The sequence below is a fragment of the Myodes glareolus genome, chromosome 9 (assembly GCF_982192425.1).
Source record: "Myodes glareolus chromosome 9, mMyoGla1.1, whole genome shotgun sequence".
Lineage (NCBI taxonomy): Eukaryota > Metazoa > Chordata > Mammalia > Rodentia > Cricetidae > Myodes > Myodes glareolus.
Genome location: NC_142034.1, coordinates 47,934,805 through 47,951,832, shown reverse-complemented (window position 1 = coordinate 47,951,832; position 17,028 = coordinate 47,934,805). Strand labels below are relative to the sequence as shown.

Here is a 17,028-nt window from a genome sequence, read left to right as displayed (position 1 = left end):
AGGATGTGTAGTGGTTTGGAACCCCAGCGTCAGAGAACGGTCTGATTTTCTGGCTGATCCTTATTACGTTATTATTGCTGACCAGTCTGTTCAGATGAGTTAGTGGGAAAGAACACCAAGTCCAAGCAAGGCCGATGATGGTGCATGTCTTTAATTCTTGCACTTGGGAGGCAGAGGCAAGTAGATCTCTGTGACTTTGAGGCCAGCCTGGTCTACAGAGCTAGCTACAGGACAGATAGGGCAGAGAAGCCTGTCTCAAAAAACCAAAAAAAAAAAAAAAGGAAGAAAGACCAAGTCCATACACACTGCTTTTGAGGACTTACCCATCCTGACCATGCCCAAAAAGTGACTGTTAGTTGCCATGGCATTACAATCAGTAAATAAATAGCCCTGAAGATGCCTGAGAACAACTTTTCAGGAAGCTGGGTGATGAAAGATAGCATTCAAACATTTGTAGAATGAAAAGTGGGCAGAATTTGATTCTTCTGTTGTCTATCAACTTAGTCTGAAAAGAGGTGACCTGTAAGGGTTTTTTTGTTTGTTTGTTTGTTTGTTTGTTTTGGTGTTTCAAGAAAAGAATTTAGTCCTACACACAGCTCTATTGTTATTCCAACCCAAACACATACTGTATGTTTTGTTCCTAAGAGCCTATACACTTTGTAAAGTAGGTTCTCTCAAAGGATGTGTTTAGAGTTTTACTTATTAGGCCTTATTTTATATATATACATGTAGGCTTTTTTTTAATGCTTTGTAAAATAAAGAATTATTTCCTGAAGTTATAAAGTATGTCTCTCAAGGCTGGAGAGATGACTCAGTGGTTAAAGGTGTGTACTGCTCTTCTGGAAATCCTTAGTTTGATTGCCAGTACGCACATGGCAGCTAACAGCCATCTGTAATTCCAGTTTCAGGGTTCTGTTGCCCTCTTCTGGCCTCTGTGGGAACTGCATGCACATGATACACAGCTATAAATGCAGGCAAAACACTTATGCATAAAATAAAAATAAAAAGATAAATCTCGGGGCTGGAAAGATGGCTCAGAGTTTAAGAGCATTGCCTGCTCTTCCAAAGGTCCTGAGTTCAATTCCCAGCAACCACATGGTGGCTCACAACCATCTGTAATGGGGTCTGGTGCCCTCTCCTGGCCTGCAGGCATACACACAGACAGAATATTGTATACATAATAAATAAATAAATATTAAAATAAATAAATAAATAAATCTCTTATTGTCTCTTATGACCTATGCTTGCATTAAAATCTAGCATGACTGACCATGGTAGCAACACACCTGTAATCTCAACACTCAGAAGACTGAGACAATATGTGAAGATTTAAATGGCAGTCTGGATTGCAAAAGACCTTGTCTCAAAATAATGCTGGGTGGTGGTGGTGCACACCATTAATCCCAGCACTCAGGGAGGCAGAACCAGGCAGATCTCTGTGAGTTTGAGGTCAGCCTGGTCTACAGAGCAAGTTCCAGGACAGCTAGGACTGTTATATGGAGAAACCTTGTCTCAAAAATCAAAATAATAATAATAATAATAAAAGGGCTGAGTCAGGTGTGGTGGTAGACGACTTTAGTCTCAGTATTCAAAAGGCAGAGGCAGGTGAATCTCTGCGTTCTAGGCCAGCCTGGCACATTTCATGACAGCCAGAACTTTGCGGAGAAACCCTGTCTCAGAAAACAAAACAAGGGCTGGAGAGATGGCTCAGTGGTTAAGAGCACTGCCTGCTCTTCCAAAGATCCTGAGTTCAATTCCCAGCAACCACATGGTGGCTCACAACCATCTGTAATGAGATCTGGCGCCCTCTTCTGGCGTGCGGGCATATACGGAGGCAGAATGTTGTATACATAATAAATAAATATTTTAAAAAGAGAGAGAGAAATAAAATGAAACTTTGCATTTAAACTTGACACAGTTTTAATCCCAGCATTCAGGAAGCAGGCACAGGCAGATCTCTGAGTTCCAGAGTCCCCTAGTCTACATGAGTTCCAGACCAGCCAAGGACTGGAGCGGTGGCTCAGCAGTTAAGCATATGCTGGTCTTGCAGGAAACCCAAGCTCAATTCCTAACCTCATGGCAAGCTATTCTAATTCCAGTTCCTAGTGGCAAGCAACTCAAAACCACCAGTAACCACAGTTCCAAGGGGGTCCGATGCTTCTGACTTCTGCAAGCACTTACTCTCATATGCACATATTCACACACAGACATACATATACATGTAACCAAAAATAAATATAAATCCTTTTTTCAAAAATAAAACCACATGAGCCTGGTGGTAGTGGCACACACCTTTAATCCCAGCACTCTGGAGGCAGAGGCAGGTGGATTTCTGAGTTCAAGGCCAGCCTGGTCTACAGAATGAGTTCTTAGGACAGCCAAGGCTACACAGAGAAAGACTGTCTTGAAAAAAAAATAGTAATTAGTAAATAAATAAAACCACAAAAGGCATCATGGCACATGCCTACAATCCAAGCACTTGGGAAGTGGAGTTTCAGGAGTTCAAGGTCATTCTGAGCTATGTTAGACTATATCAAAGATAGGGGCCCGGCTGGTGTGGTGGTGCACATCTTTAAGAATTCAGGATCTTGCCAAGCGGTGGGCACATGCCTTTAATCCCTGCACTTGGGAGGCAGAGGCAGACAGATCTCTGTGAGTTTGAGGCCAGCCTGGTCTACAAGAGCTAGTTCCAGACAGGCTCCAAAGCTACAGAGAAACCCTGTCTCAAAAAACAAAAAACAAAAACAAAAAAGTTCAAGATCTCTGAATTTGAAGCCAGCCTTGTCTACACAGCAAGTTCCAGGCCAGCCAGGAATACATAGTGAGACCCTGACTCAAAAAAATAAATGGGTCCTGGGCAGTGGTGGCACATACCTTTAATCCCAGCACTTAGGAGGCAGAGGTAGACAGATTGCTGTGAGTTCAAGGCCAGCCTGGTCTACAGAGTGAGTTACAGTACCACCAGGGCTATACAGAGAAACCCTGTCTCAAAAAAACCAAATAATAAATAAATAGGCCCAATTGGTAAAAGTTAGCTTGTCCTCCAGGCACAAGAACATAAGGTCAACCCCCAGAAACCATATGAAGAGAAGCAAGTTGTGGCAGCACAAGCTTGCAATCCAACATTGGTGAGATGGAGACAAATGGATTCCAGGGGCTCACTGGTCGCCACTAGCCTCGTCTACTTAGTATGTTCCAGGCCGGTGAGAGACTATAGTAAAAAACAGGGTAGCATGAAGTAACAGGAGATCTCAGCAGGAAAAGACACTTGCCTTACAAGCTTGGCAACTCCAGTTCAGTCCTCAGAAGCCACATAGAGGTGGAAGGAAAAACCAATTCCACAGAACTGTCTCCTGATCTCCATATGTGTGCCATGACATACACACACACACACATACCATGCATGCATGCATACAAATAATCATTTTTAAATGTTTGAATATGACTATTTTGTCTGCATGCGTGTCTGTGCGCTACATGCATACAGTGCCTATGGAGGCCAGAAGAAGGCACCAGGTTCCCTGGGTGGAGTTATACACGGTTGTGAGCTACCACGTGGGTGCTGGGAACCAAACCCTGGGTCCTCTCCAGGCTGGTTAATTTGTTTTTATTTTTTATTTTATGTGCATTGGTGTTTTGCCCACGTGTATGTCTATGTGAGGGTGTCAGATCTTAGTATTACAGACAGTAGTTTTGAGCTGCCATGTGGGTGCTGAGAATTGAACATGGGTCCTCTAGAAGAGCAGTCAATGCTCTTAACCACTGAGCCGTCTCCCCAGTCCCCCTAGTTGGGTTCTTTAGGAACGTATGTTATCATTTAGGTTGTGAGTCCCCCAATATCCCATGTGGTAAAAGAATGGTCCCAGTGTGGCACTACTGTAAGACAGTAGAATTGTTAAGAGGTTGGGCCTAACAGGCGGATCTCTGTGAGTGTGAGGTCAGCCTGGTCTACAAGAGCTAGTTCCAGGACAGGCTCTAAAGCTACAGAGAAACCCTGTCTTGGAAAAAAAAAAAAAAGGAGGGGGGTGGGCCTAAGACAGATGTGGTGGCCTATGCCTTTAATACCAACACTGCGGATACAGAGGCAGGGCGGATCTCTGTGAGTTCAAGGCCAGCCTGGTCTACAGAAGGAGTTCCAGGACAGACAGAACTATTACAAAGAGAAACCCTGTCTCAAAAAAGGGGGTTGGGAGGTTGTGCCTAATGGGAGGTGGGCAACCAAGGGGATCTCTGGCCTCTTTCTGTTTGCTTTCAGGTCATAAGACAAGCTGCAATGCTGCTTCATCAAAGGCCCAAAAGCAAGGGCCCAGTCATGGGCTGGGGCCTCTAAAACAGCTGTGGATTTCCCCAGGCGTGTGTTAGAGTGAGAGAAAGCTGAGCAGCACCACAGCAAGCTTCAGTAGTTGTGGGGTGGGGGTGTCCTCCTGGGAGGCGGGTGCGAGTCCTCCTCATTCACCAGCACCCCCAGAACAGGAACGGGTGAGTTTCTGCAGGCCTTGAGCAGATCCAGTTATGAGTATGTAAATTTATAACGACTGGTTTTTCTCCATACTAAATATAACTTCAAACAGAAGGAAGAAAGTAGCAAAAATTAAGGAAAAGCTCTTTTATTGCGAAGGATACATTGAAGCTATGGGCAGCCTTCCTGGAATGTATAATCAGCAACCCCTCTAGGGTTTTCTCCTAGAGCACACTGAGTAGAAGCACTAAGTGCTCCTGGGGTCCAGAATTTTGCCTATGAAGAGAAGGGCCCCTGTGTCTGTGTCTCTCAGGACAAAGATGAAAGGCTGGTTAAGGTGATAGTCTAGCGGGAAGGTGAGGCGGACAGGCTGGAGGTCTGGGTTGGGGCTGCTTTCTGCCCCCTCCTCATTCCACTCAAAAGCAGCCCTGTGTTCCACTTGGGTGAGCTTGACAGGTTTGCCTGTGATCTTGCTGAAGTCAGGTGACTCAAACAAGGACTGTAGTTCTGTAGAGATTGAGAGAGATTTCATTAAAACCTTCCTTGTCCAACTCTCGTGTGTGCGTGCACACACACGCGCACACACAATCCTGGCTTGTGTAATCTGAATCTCAAGAAAGCAAGCTAGGAGTGGAGCCCTGCTTTGCCCTGTGAGGTGTGAGGTGCTCTGAGCCACCACAGGCTCAGTGCCCTACTTGAGAGCAGAGCCTGCAAGGGAAACAGGCCTGGCCTGAGACAATATATTTTGGGCTGTTATAGGATGCATACTCATGGGACCAAGGACTAAGTCTGATGGGAAAGTGGTTCTGCGGACCCCTCCCTCAGAGTGTAGCGAGTTCGCAGGGCCACCCTACTAAGTTCTGTCAGCAAGGTGGAAGGCCCAGTTCCAGCCCCCCGCGGCAGAGTGGTCCTGCAGACATACTCATCTCCTGCAGAGACTTGGTAACTTCCCCTTCATAGCTCAGCTTCAGCTTGGGGACGGTCAGCACGGCTTGGATCGTCTTCAGTTCTCGATCTATGTCATGGATGAACTCAGAAGTTAGGCTCTCCTCTATCATGGTCAAGTTCTGGGTCACCGTCAGGGGCAGGAAGAAGATGATGCTCATGCTTCCGGTCAAGGGCAGCTGGGCAATCTAACAGCAGAGGGCAGGTGAGCTGGTTCTGATCCAAGCCCCATACACCAGAGCTGTCCCCTCTCCTGGCACAGGCCCCAGCCCCAGCCTGGCAACAGTTGGCCTCTGCCAGTCCTTCAGGGGTAGGCAGTTTTCTCCTTGGCTTAATACCAGTGGAAGTTTGAGGAGAAATTTCTAGCTTGTGGTTTATCTTAGTTGGGATTTCTATTGCTGTGATAAAATGTAACCAAAAGCAACTTGGCAAGGACAGGGCTTATTTCGTCTTAGAACTTTGAGGTCACACTCATCACCAAGGGAACTCAGGGCAGGAACTGAAGCAGAGACCATAGTGGACTGTTGCTTTCTGGCTTACTCCCCCAGGGCATGTTAGCCTGCCTGTTTAGACCAGCCAGAACCACGTGTTCAGGAGTGCCATGGCCCATGGTGGACTGGGCCCTCCCACATCAGTCATTAATCAAGAAAACGCGCCGCCACAGGTGTGCCCAGAGGCCAGCCTGCTGGGGGCATTTCCTCAGTTGAAATGCCCTCTTCTGAATGCCGCTGACACTAGCCAGGACCTAGTTCTCAGGAGCTGGAGTTGAATGTCCTCCAGAGTCTCCCTGCCAGCGTTTACAGAGCCCTGGACTAGAAATGAACACTAAAGCAGATAGATCCTTTGACCTAAGTAAGGCCCATGGAACACTTACTGTCAGGGCTTCCCAGAACCCATTCTACCATATTACAGAAATGTCATTTTTCTGGACTGTATCAGGTTTTTTGTTTGTTTGTTTGTTTGTTTGTTTGTTTTGAGACAAGTCTCTCTATTATGCTGCCCTGGAACTTTCTATATAGACCAGACTGGCCTCAAACTCACAAAGATCCACCTACTCCTGTCTCCCAAGTGCTGGATTAAAGTGTGCCACCACAGCCCACTGTTTCAGGCACTTTTGTCAGATTTCCAAAGAAACCATAGTCTAGAAGGGGTTAGTAACTACTGATTTAGAACTGAAAGAAGTCAGGGACACCGAGAGCTTTAGAATGTCAGTGTGTGACATTTGTGACAAGCTGTCAGAATCTGGCTCTTAATTCTAAGAAGAGGCGCTGTCAGGAAAAGGCAGCTTTGGGTTGGGCACAGCGCAGTTAGAGAGCACGTGCCTAACCGTCGTGAAGTTGTGGTTGATCCCTAGCTCCATGTTAACCAGAGTGGTGGCATACGCGTACAATGCCAGCCTTTGGGAGGAGTTCAAGGTTATCCTCAGCTTGTAAGTTTGAGGCCAGCCTGAGTTACATGAGGCTCCCTCTCAAAAAGGAAAAAGGAAAGAAATAATCAACACCCGAGTGCCAAGTCTTTTTCTTTCTTTGTTTTGTTTCTGGCTGTACTAAGGATTAAACCCAGTGCTTTGCTCGTACTGAACAAAGACTTTACCACTGGTACACCCCAGTGAGTGCCTAGTCTTTGTTTGTTTCTTTGTTTGTATGTGTATGAGTGGTGGCCTGTGTCTGTCTGTGCACCACACATGTCTGATATCTGCAGGGACCAGAAGAGGGTGCTGGATCCCCTGGAACTGGACTTACAGACAGTCGTGAGCTGCATGTGGATGCTGGGGAGTAGGACCTGTCTCCTCTGGGAGAGCAGTCAATGCCCGTAACCACTGAGCCATTGTTCCAGCCCGTTTCTGTTTTTTGAGATGGTCTCAAAGTACAGACTGGGTTCTTGATCTCCCTACTTCAGCCTCCTGACTGCTGGCATTACAGGTGTCTGTCACCATCCCCAGCTCTGGGTGCCAGATCTTGAAAACCTGTTTTTTTATGACCTTGATTCTTTTAACAAATTCTTGGAGAGTAAGTTCTGATAACTACTTCTCACTCCACTTCAAGAAAAGGAAAAACACCAGACAGTGGTGGCACACACCTTTAATCCCAGCACTCAGGAGGCAGAACCAGGTGGATATGAGTTCAAGACCAGCCTCACCTATAGAGATAGTTCCAGGACAACCAGGGACACACAGAGAAGCTCTGTCTTGAAAACCCAGAAAAAAAGAGGAGGAGGGGGAAAAGGAAAGACCCAGAAATATTGTTAACTTGTCAAAAGTCACACAATAAAATTAAGATGCTTGGCCGATGTCAGTGGCATCCATTCCAAACCACCCTGCCCCTCTCTGCCCCCTTCGCCCCCATCCCTACAGACCTTGCAGTTGAGATCAGAATCTAAGCCGTATCGTAAGATGGCCTTGGGTTCTGACATCATGGGGACTTTCACAGTCCTGTCCTCATCCAAGTGAAAATCCTGGAGGGTCGTCTTTTTTGAGTCAAACTTTGTTACCCACTGTCCTGGAAGGAAACATACGGAGCTTCTGAGCCACTGTCACCAGAAAGGCCAGGGAACCAGGCTGGGTCTCCACCAGCCAAAGGACCCTGAGCTGTCAGTAGCATGGACACAGGAGCTGCTGGGTCCCAGCATGTGTGGTGTAGACCACAGGATCCATGGACCGCAGATGCTGGCTGTCTTCTCTAAGGAAACTTGGGTGGAAATAAGTGAGTGTTGTCACTGTGACTGGATCACCAAGCTCCTTTTGTCTAAGGTGGCCTTTCATGTGCTGGGTTGTACCTGCTCTCCTATCCCCTGTGTACTTGGAGCAGGAAGCCCCGGGGCCTCCCTCTAGGTTTGGCATCCACTCTTGCTGCTACTCGGTAAGATGGTCACGTCTTAAGAGGGAAATTAGCCAAACCATTTCTGCCACAAGCCCTTTTCTGAATAAAGCAGACCTCATGTGAGGCCTGTGGAAGGGTCTCCTGATGCACTACTGCTGCCTCCAGGAGTGTTGACAGATCACTGGAAGCAGCTTCCTGAGCACAGGTGGGGTCTCAGGAGGACAGGGTCGCTGTGAGAACAGTACAGCATATATTGTACAGAGTGTGAAGTCGATGTGTAATTGTCACAGGAAAGCTGAGGAGACAGGCGGCTCAGAAGAAACTTAGACAGGGCTCTGTGCTCACAGGGCACAGCCACAATTCAACCTGGTCTGAGTTGGAGCCAGAGATCTATGTCCAGCCCCACTGAACTGTTTCACCTGCTACCGAGTTCAGAGACACGTGGTAAATGCCAAGCAGAAAGGCAGGCACACATGGCTTTCATATCTTCCTCTGGCCTTGCACCTGCGTCACGTTCAACACACACACACGCTCACACACTCTACCCTCTCTTGGCCAAAGAGAAGTAGAGAAGCCCTCACCCTTGAAGTGAGCCACACCAAGGAGGAGGATGCTGATGGCACTGGGCATTTCCCTTGTGGAGCGAGCGATTTTCCCTTTCATCTGGGCCTGCACCCAGTTGTTAATCTCCTGGAGGTCTATTCGAGAGTTGCCAGTGAGGATTCTGGGCCTGGTCCCATAAGACTTCTCCAGAGGTGCAACAAAGCTGGATTTTACTCGAAGTTCTTGAGAGGGAGCAGATCAAAGATTAGTGTATGAGAGTGGAGCCAGCGCCCTCCCTTTGAAAGCATGCCAGACCCCAGCTTCCTGCCCAGCATCTTCTCCTGACTTGCTGGAGCATCTGCTGGCTTGCCGAGACCCTGGACCAGGAACAATGGATTCTGCCCATTGCAGTCCCCCTCATGTTACTGCCCTCCCCGGACCCTCCTGCTGTCTCCCACAGCCCATTTCCTCTTTCCGATCCTCTGTGGTCTCACAGGCCCCTTCCTGCCCACCAGTGCCAGGCCCGGCCTGAACACACACAGTCTATTGTTCAGACAGAAGCCCCAGCCTGGAGCTTATAGATGACTCGGGGCCAGAAAAGCAACCTCGTGCCAGGCATGATGGCGCGTGTCTGCACTTGGAAAGCAGAGGCAGCACTATAAGTCACGGGGCCAGTTTGGACGACATAGACTTTAAGGGGTGGGATGGGGTGGGCTACTGACTCCTCTCAAACACAATTCTGGAGGCGCTCTTGAGGCTCTTCTCAGGGGCAGTCACAGAGGCAAGGAGTTCCTTGTAGGTGCCGTGAATGTCAGGGTTGCTGAGCAAGTCGTAGTAAAGAGCCCTGTGTATGACGGACTCTGTTCGCTGTTCAGCTCCTGCCAAAGAAAAGAGGAGGGCGGGCTTCACAGCTGCCCAGGGTACCCACAGCAGACAGGGGGATTCTATACCTGATCTTTTGGCTTTTGAGAACCCTAGGAGGCCGGATGTTGCAGGCATTGTAGGTGGACAAAAAGCTTTAGGGAAACTGACTGCATTGCTAGGAAAAGTCTCTAAACTAGGCCAAGGCCATCAGACCTACAGAGAGATGGCTGGGATGCAGTCTCTGAAGTCCATCATTACCTACACCATTCTGAGGAGGAGGAACTCCGGCCTGCTTGTGGCAGCTGTACCCCTAGATCCTGGGTAAATGACTAACACAATAGGGGTCCACTTACAGAACCACAGAGAGTGTCACTTTCCTAAAGTGATAGGAAGTGTGTGTGTGTGTGTGTATGTGTGTGTGTGTGTGTGCATGCGTGCAGCGCACACAGCCAGGGCCTGACCAGGACTGCAACCCCCACTTTCCCTTTCCTGCTCCCCTGGCAGCCTGGGCATGGAGGCTCAGGATGGGGAAATTCAGGTCCACCTGCAGCCCCCTTCGGCTGACACTCACCCAGAGAAAGAGCAGACAGGGCTGTGGCCACGCTGAGTGGAGACAGCAGAACGTTGGCAGTTGGGCTGGCACTGGATTTCAGGCGGTACAGGTCATAGCCAAAGTTGGAAACGGCTGCTGCCAGCTTGTTTACAGGGACCTTGAAGAAGGGGTCCTCCTCCTCCACTGGCTCCCCTGTGCTGTCGGGGGCTGGAGAGCCCTGGGTCAGAATACAAGGACCAGTGGGAAGGCACAGTGAATGGCATCACCTCCAGCTTGGGACCATTAGTCTAAGGTTGGAATGAGCGTGTGCTCTCCGACTGTACATAACCTCTGTGCTGGGGAGAGGCAACACCATGGCTTGCCAGGCTTGACCTGTGACCTGAGAGCAGGAAGAGCTGGCCTGCTTTAAAATAAAACTGGTCGGGCTCAGTAAAGTACTGGCCTGACAGCCATGAGGACCTGGATTCAATCCCCAGAAGGCATGCAAGAAAAACTGAGCATGGTGGCGCACACTTGTAACCTCAGCACTGGGGAAGAAGAAATGGGCAGGTCCGTGGGGCTCACTGGCCGGTGAGCCTGGACTAGTCAATGTGTTCCAGGCCAGTGAGGGGTCCTGTTTCAGAAACCAAGGCAGACAATACGAGGAATGGGGTCAACTCTGGGTTGACTTCTAGCCTACAAACACTCTGTCTCTGTCTGTCTCTGTCTCTGTCTGCAGGAGACCTCCCCACCACCAAAGAAACCTGTCCTCAGGCCACATAACACACTCTTCTCTGCTCACCGTTTCGGACTCTTCTGAGTCTATCTCGGTTCTGCTATGACACTTTCCCTATCTCTCCTGACAAGCCCTAACCCAAACTCAGAACCCACAATGCCCAGGGCCATAGCTAGTATATCCAACTGGCTTGTCCCTTGTGTGACAGGACCCTACTCCTACTTCCTCTGTACAGCAGAGGCTTCTCCATACCCAGAAAGGTGAGGTCTTGCTGCTAGAGGAACCAAAGCCCAGAGGAATGAAGGCAAGAGCCCGCCCTGGACCCAACACTGTGGTCCTGTGCTGGTTCCTCTGCTGCCAGCTGAGGAGGGGCTAGAAAAGCTGCTGCCCACACCTGCCCACCCTACTGACCTCAGAGCCGCTGGCGACACTCTGGCTGCTGCCATACCCAAGCAGGGCTCCAGTCCAGAGGAGTAGCACCAGGGCCTGCATCCCGGAACTACAAGAGAAAAAAGAGGGCAAGTGACTCCCCTCCCCCACACCCTGCCCTGCCACCCCACTGCTCACAGGGGCAAGAGTCAGGCAGGAGGAACACTTTCCTTCCAGCTCTCGACCAGACCCTGAAGTGGGCTCTCAGCTTGAGGCTTGCTGTCCCACCTGCACCTGCCATTACATATGAGCTGTGCCTCTGAGGTGGCTCCTGTCGGGAGACCCACCTTCCAGCCTAAGCACCAGAGTAGTGAGGACCTGCTGAGGCCTCTTCTGGCCCCAAGAAACTTGTCTAGATCAAACATGCACCAAGGCTTTTCCATGGGAGCATACAGCCATCTCATTTGGTAGGATTTGGAGCTTGTCTCAGGATGGGAGCAGAACCCAGGTCTTTAGAGACTCACAGACCATCTGGACTAGCCCTGCTAGCCACCAAAAGTTTTCTGGCCAAAAACCTAGGATAAGGACACTCTGTCCTGTGTATTTGTACCTCACCTTTTTTTTTCTTAAGATGGGATCTTGCCTATGTAACCCAGGCTAGTCTTGAACTTGCAGCTACCCTCCTCCATCTGCCTCCTGAGTGCTGGAATTCCAGGTGTGTGCCACCATGCCTGACTTGGCCCCATTCTTCCATCTCAAGAGCACTTCCTTACTTAGCTAAGAGGGTGTAGACTGCCTGGGCTCTAACCCTGATCTCATAGCTATCCAAAGAATATATCCCTCCTGGCATAGTAGTTCTTACCTACTGTTAAGAGGCTTAAATTATATAACCCCCCCCCTATTCTTTTTTGAGGCAGTTTTGCTATATTTAGGCTGGCCTTGAATGTGTAATCCTCCTACCTCTGCCTCCCAAGTACTGAGGTCACAGGTCACAATCACATCTGCCTAGACAATATCTTAGCAGCCCTTAGCAGTGCCAGGGGTTGGGAAGATCTCAGCTGTCTCTTCCGCTGGCATCTCTTCTGAAGACCCACGACTCCCCACCCCCCACTAGCATGAAAACTGCTCTTAACCCCAGAGCCTGCCTGCCTACCTGCCTGCTTGCTGCCTGCTACCTGCCTGCCTCTCTGCCTGCCTCTCTGCCTGCTGCCTGCCTGCCTGTCTGCTGCTGCTACCTGCTGCCTGCCTGCTGCCGCTGCCTGCTGCCTGCCTGTTGCCTGCCTGCTGCCTGCCTGCTGCCTGCCTGCTGCCTGCCTGCTGCCGCTGCCTGCTGCCTGCTGCCTGCTGCCTGCTGCCTGCCGCCTGCCTGTTGCCTGCTTGCTGCCTGCCTGCTGCCGCTGCCTGCTGTCTGCCTTCCTGTTAAACAGCTCTAATCTCTGGTGGGACCTACCACCTCCCTAAGCAGCAACCTTTCTGCCCAGACTCTGGCCTGGCACTTGGACTACAAGGTAAAATTGAAATCTGGGCTGCGGGTCCTCACGAATCATTCCTGTGCTCCCCTGACATCAGGTCTAGGGGTGGGGGACAAGGTCCACAGAAAAACTCATCCTAGAGTCAGAAAAGACCACTGTCTGTCCTGGCATGCCCTGCACCCATCCTACAGCATGCACCCCCAGAAGTGCCCCCTCATTTCCACCATTATCCTGTCACATACACTTACTTGCCCTCCCCCACCATACACACATCACCAACTTTTCTGACTTCCCAGAACAAACTGGATCTGAAATGTTAGGAGTGCAGGCTGGGCCTGTTGGCTAAGGTCCTTCAAGTTAAGTCAGATCATTCACTCACTAGACAACTGTAGCCCAACAAGAGAAAGGCTCTCTGCGTTTGCTCTGCTTCCAGCAGCACCACCAGCAGGAACCGGCCTCCCTCTTTCAAACTCTTCCTCTCTGGCAGATCTCCCAGTGGAAATTCTAGGGACCCCTGTGTTCTCACCCAGGGGTACTGCCTCCCAGCTTTGTAGGGAGAAAACCCGTTGGCACAACAGAGAAAGTGATAGACTGTAGGCCACCCCACTCAGCCCCACCCCTCACAGGCAGCAGTCTTTCTCTGCTGAACCCCAACAGACTGATTTATCAGAGATGCACAGAAAGCCTCTGGTCCCTCTGGGTGGGTAGCAACTGAGAGAAGGGAGGCAATGGTCACCCTTGGCGTCCTAATCCAGGAAGTAAGTGAGATACACTTGCAGATGGGACCTCCTGGATTTCCTCCAGGTCTAAGTGGCAGGTCATTGCTACCACGTGGGTAGACTAAGAACTGAAGCTGAGGTGGGGAACCTGGTAGGCGTCGGGAGACACAGGGGTCCAATGCTGGCCCAAGAGCTGTAAGCAGGAACAGGTGTTAGTAGGCTGTCTGAATTCTCCACCTGAAGTCACAGGTATGAAAGAAGTGGCAGGAAGGACTGCAGCAGTGGCTCCATAGGACACATGCAATGCTCTGGGAGCCAGAACTGGGCTGGGTAGGCAACTGTTGGCTAGCCAGGGGCACCAGGACAATAATGCCATTCTGTCCAAAGGGCAGTGTCCAAGCCAGATTCCTGGGCTACAGGTGGGGGAGGACATGGGAAAGGGTCGAGAGTCCCCCCTCCGAGCCAAGGTCTGCTCCAAATCAAGAGGCACAGAAACTGGGCTGTTGTGGTCTCGAATCTGAGCTGGGATGGCAATGGGAGCCAGTACATGTGTTTCAGATTAAACCCCTCCGGGAGACAAACATGTTTGCTCCTCCTCCACTGCCGCCTCCTCCCAGAACCAAGCAGCCTTCGAGCCACACGGCAGTGGACATGTGGACAGTACAGGGGAGGACACCTCCCTGTCCACTAGCCGAAGGACTGTTTCCAGGGGTCCAGTCTGGCTGGCTCATGGCTACACCATTTACCTCCGGGGCAGTTTTGTTTTGTTTTCTGAAATCTTGGAAGCTGAAACACTGCATAGCTACACCTCCCAACACCCCAGAAAAGCAGCCCTCACCCATCCCCCTCAGCCTGGGAGCTGAACTGATGGGCAGCTAAGGTCCAGACAGTGGCTGGCACTTGGAAAACCTGTCTCTTTTCTTTGACCCAGACTACTCTCTGCTGTGACTTCCTCCGGAGGTAAGGCTGCAGCAGGACAGCCAGACCCCACACACCAGCTCGGCTAAATGGTACTTATTGTTTGCAAGAGGCCATGACCTCATTTGTCTTCCATTCGCTTGGTAATGGAGAATGGGTGGGGACTGGACAGAGGACCTAGCAGGCACCCATGCCAGCAGGACTCAGCTGCTCCTTGCTGGGGTTGGGGGAGGTCAGCACCAGTTGACTGTGCAAAGCAGCAATATGAGTGAGTGGAGCCAAGCTGGGCTACAGGAAAACTACCTTCCTTGCTCACTGCTGGTGGAAGCAACTCCGGGGAGAGCTCTGCCTGTAGGATGATAGCCCCTTTGGGATACTGTTCAGACCAAACCCAGAGCGTAGCTCCCCCACTTCCCACTGCCCACCACCACCACATTCTTTCCCAACTCCATTCAAAACCCCGTCTAGCCTCTCCTTTTGTTGCAGTGGGATATTATAGGGAATAATAGCGTCCTGGCCCTCCGTCCCCCAATTCCCTCTTCCCTCTCATCTCTTCACCTTGGTCCCTAAACTGCAGAAGCTACTGTATCCTTACCTGCACCCCTCTTTTCTGCTCTTTGGGGTGCCCCTGCTCCTCCCAGTCCCTCAAGCCAGGGGGCCTCTCCCATCTGTCTTCCCCAGGCTAGACCAGGAGCTGCCTTACCTATGGTCCGCTGCAGCTCCTCTCGCAGCCGAGGTCCCTCTCAGCCTGCACCCTGAGGGGGCTCTAGCAAGCAGTGGAGTGAATAGCTGCCTCCCAACCCAGCGTCCAGCAGGCTTCAGATTACAGCTACTCCTTTCTTAAAGTGACCTGACTCAATTTGAACTCTGTGATTGCATCATTGTCTGGTGTTAACTTTAACCCACTGCTGCCCTTCCATCATCTGTCCCCAAGACCACGCATTTCACAGTACCCTCCTGTCCACCACATCTCCTTTAGGCCTTCATCTCTCCTCAGTGGGACTAGCCACATGATGGCTAACTTCACAATGCACTTGGGCCAGCCTGGGGTAGGTCATGGGTCTGAACCTGAACATCAGAAAGGATTGACTGAATGGCAGGCTACATGGAGAGAAAGTGAGCCGGTGCAGGGATGCGGATCTGCCCAGGCCCAGGTGGTTGCCTCTGGCTCTACCTGCAGTTGGGGAGCAAGACAATTCTCCCTCTCCTGGAAAATGATAGTGTTGGAGAGATGCTCAGAGGTTAAGAGCATCAGTTGCTTCTGCAGAGGTCCTGAGTTCTACTCTCAGCACTCACCCCAGGGATTCACAGCTGCCTGTAATGCCCGCTCCAGAGAATCTGATGCCATCTTCTGGCCTCCTCAGGTATCACGTGCATACAGAAACCCAAACTCTGCCACACAGACACACATAAATAAAATAAAATAAAACCTTTAAGAAGAAAAGAAGGAGGGAGGGGGGAGGAACTTGAACTTCCCACAGGGCAGGAAGCCCTGACTGCCCTAAGGGACGAAGAGGGAGGAGGAGAGGGAGTGGGGGGGAGTGGGAGGGTGTTGGGAAGAGGGGCGGAAATGGAAACTTTCATAATTTAATAAAATTACTTTAAAAAAAAAAAGAAGAAGAAGAAAAGAAGGGACGGTGGGGGAAACATCTGGCTGGAGGAAGAAATGGGGTGTACAGTGTACAGGACCTGTACTGAGAGATGGCCCACACTAGAGGTTGGCTGTACAGGAGAACACTTGCATTCAGCTTGCCAGGGGTATTAGAACTCAATGCAGTTTCAAAACTAAAGCACTAACATAAGCGATAACTAGAGATTTCAGATTGAATCCCCCTTATCTGAAATACTTAGGACCCCCCAAAAAAACAGTTTTGGATTTGGGATCTGGAATATTTGCATCTGCCTGAGAGATCTTGGGAATGGAACCCAGTTCTAAATGTGAAATTCACTGCTTCATATAACTCTGAAAACACACAGTCTGAAGGAAATCTTAATATGTGCATTGGTGTGGTGGCCCCAATTCCAGCACTTGGAAGGCGGTGTTAGAAGTTCAAGGCCAGTCTTGGCTACATAGTGAATTTGAGGCTAGCCTGGGCTATGTGAAACCCTATGTCATAAAACAATAAAGAAAAGAAAAAGTGGCCAGTGAGGTGGCTCAGCAGGTAAAGGTACTCCCTGAGTTCTGTCCACAGCACCCACATGGGAAGCGGGAACCAACTTCAGCATGAGTTCCTCTGACTTCCATTTGTGTGCCGTGGTGTGTGTGTGTGTGTGTGTGTGTGTGTGTGCGCGTGCGCACGCGCACACACACACCTCTGTGTAGTCCTGGCTGTCCTGGAACTAGCTCTGTACACCAGGCTGGCCTCAGACTCACAGAGATCCGCCTGCCTCTGCCTCCAGAGTTCTGGGATTAAAGGCATGTGCCACCATTGCCAGGCATAATGATTTTTTTCTAAAGAACACTATTTTTGTTGCTCTTGTTCATAGAACAAAGTTTGTGCACATTGAACTGTTGACCGTGTGGCACAGGATCCACTCCAGAAAACTGAAGGTTGTGGAATGTTTTGTATTGCAACTACTCTGTTTTAAAATGTTGCTTTCTAAACTTACACAACAAATGGGTTTTTTTAAAGACTGATTAAGGAAGCCTGA

At 50.0% G+C, this 17,028-nt stretch overlaps 1 protein-coding gene across 1 annotated transcript; it reads right to left on the bottom strand.

Annotated features, from left to right (window-relative positions):
* Positions 1 to 4,591: 4,591 nt before the first annotated feature.
* Positions 4,592 to 15,226, bottom strand: Serpinf1 (serpin family F member 1). The gene is made up of 8 exons (XM_085695302.2): positions 15,080 to 15,226; positions 11,310 to 11,397; positions 10,202 to 10,400; positions 9,489 to 9,644; positions 8,805 to 9,008; positions 7,760 to 7,902; positions 5,382 to 5,592; positions 4,592 to 4,966 (listed from the first exon to the last, which is right to left on the bottom strand). The coding sequence occupies exons 2-8, from the start codon at positions 11,388 to 11,390 to the stop codon at positions 4,707 to 4,709; spliced, it is 1,254 nt and encodes a 417-aa protein (XP_085551428.2). The 5' UTR covers positions 11,391 to 11,397; positions 15,080 to 15,226; the 3' UTR covers positions 4,592 to 4,706.
* Between the last annotated feature and the right edge of the window lie 1,802 nt (positions 15,227 to 17,028).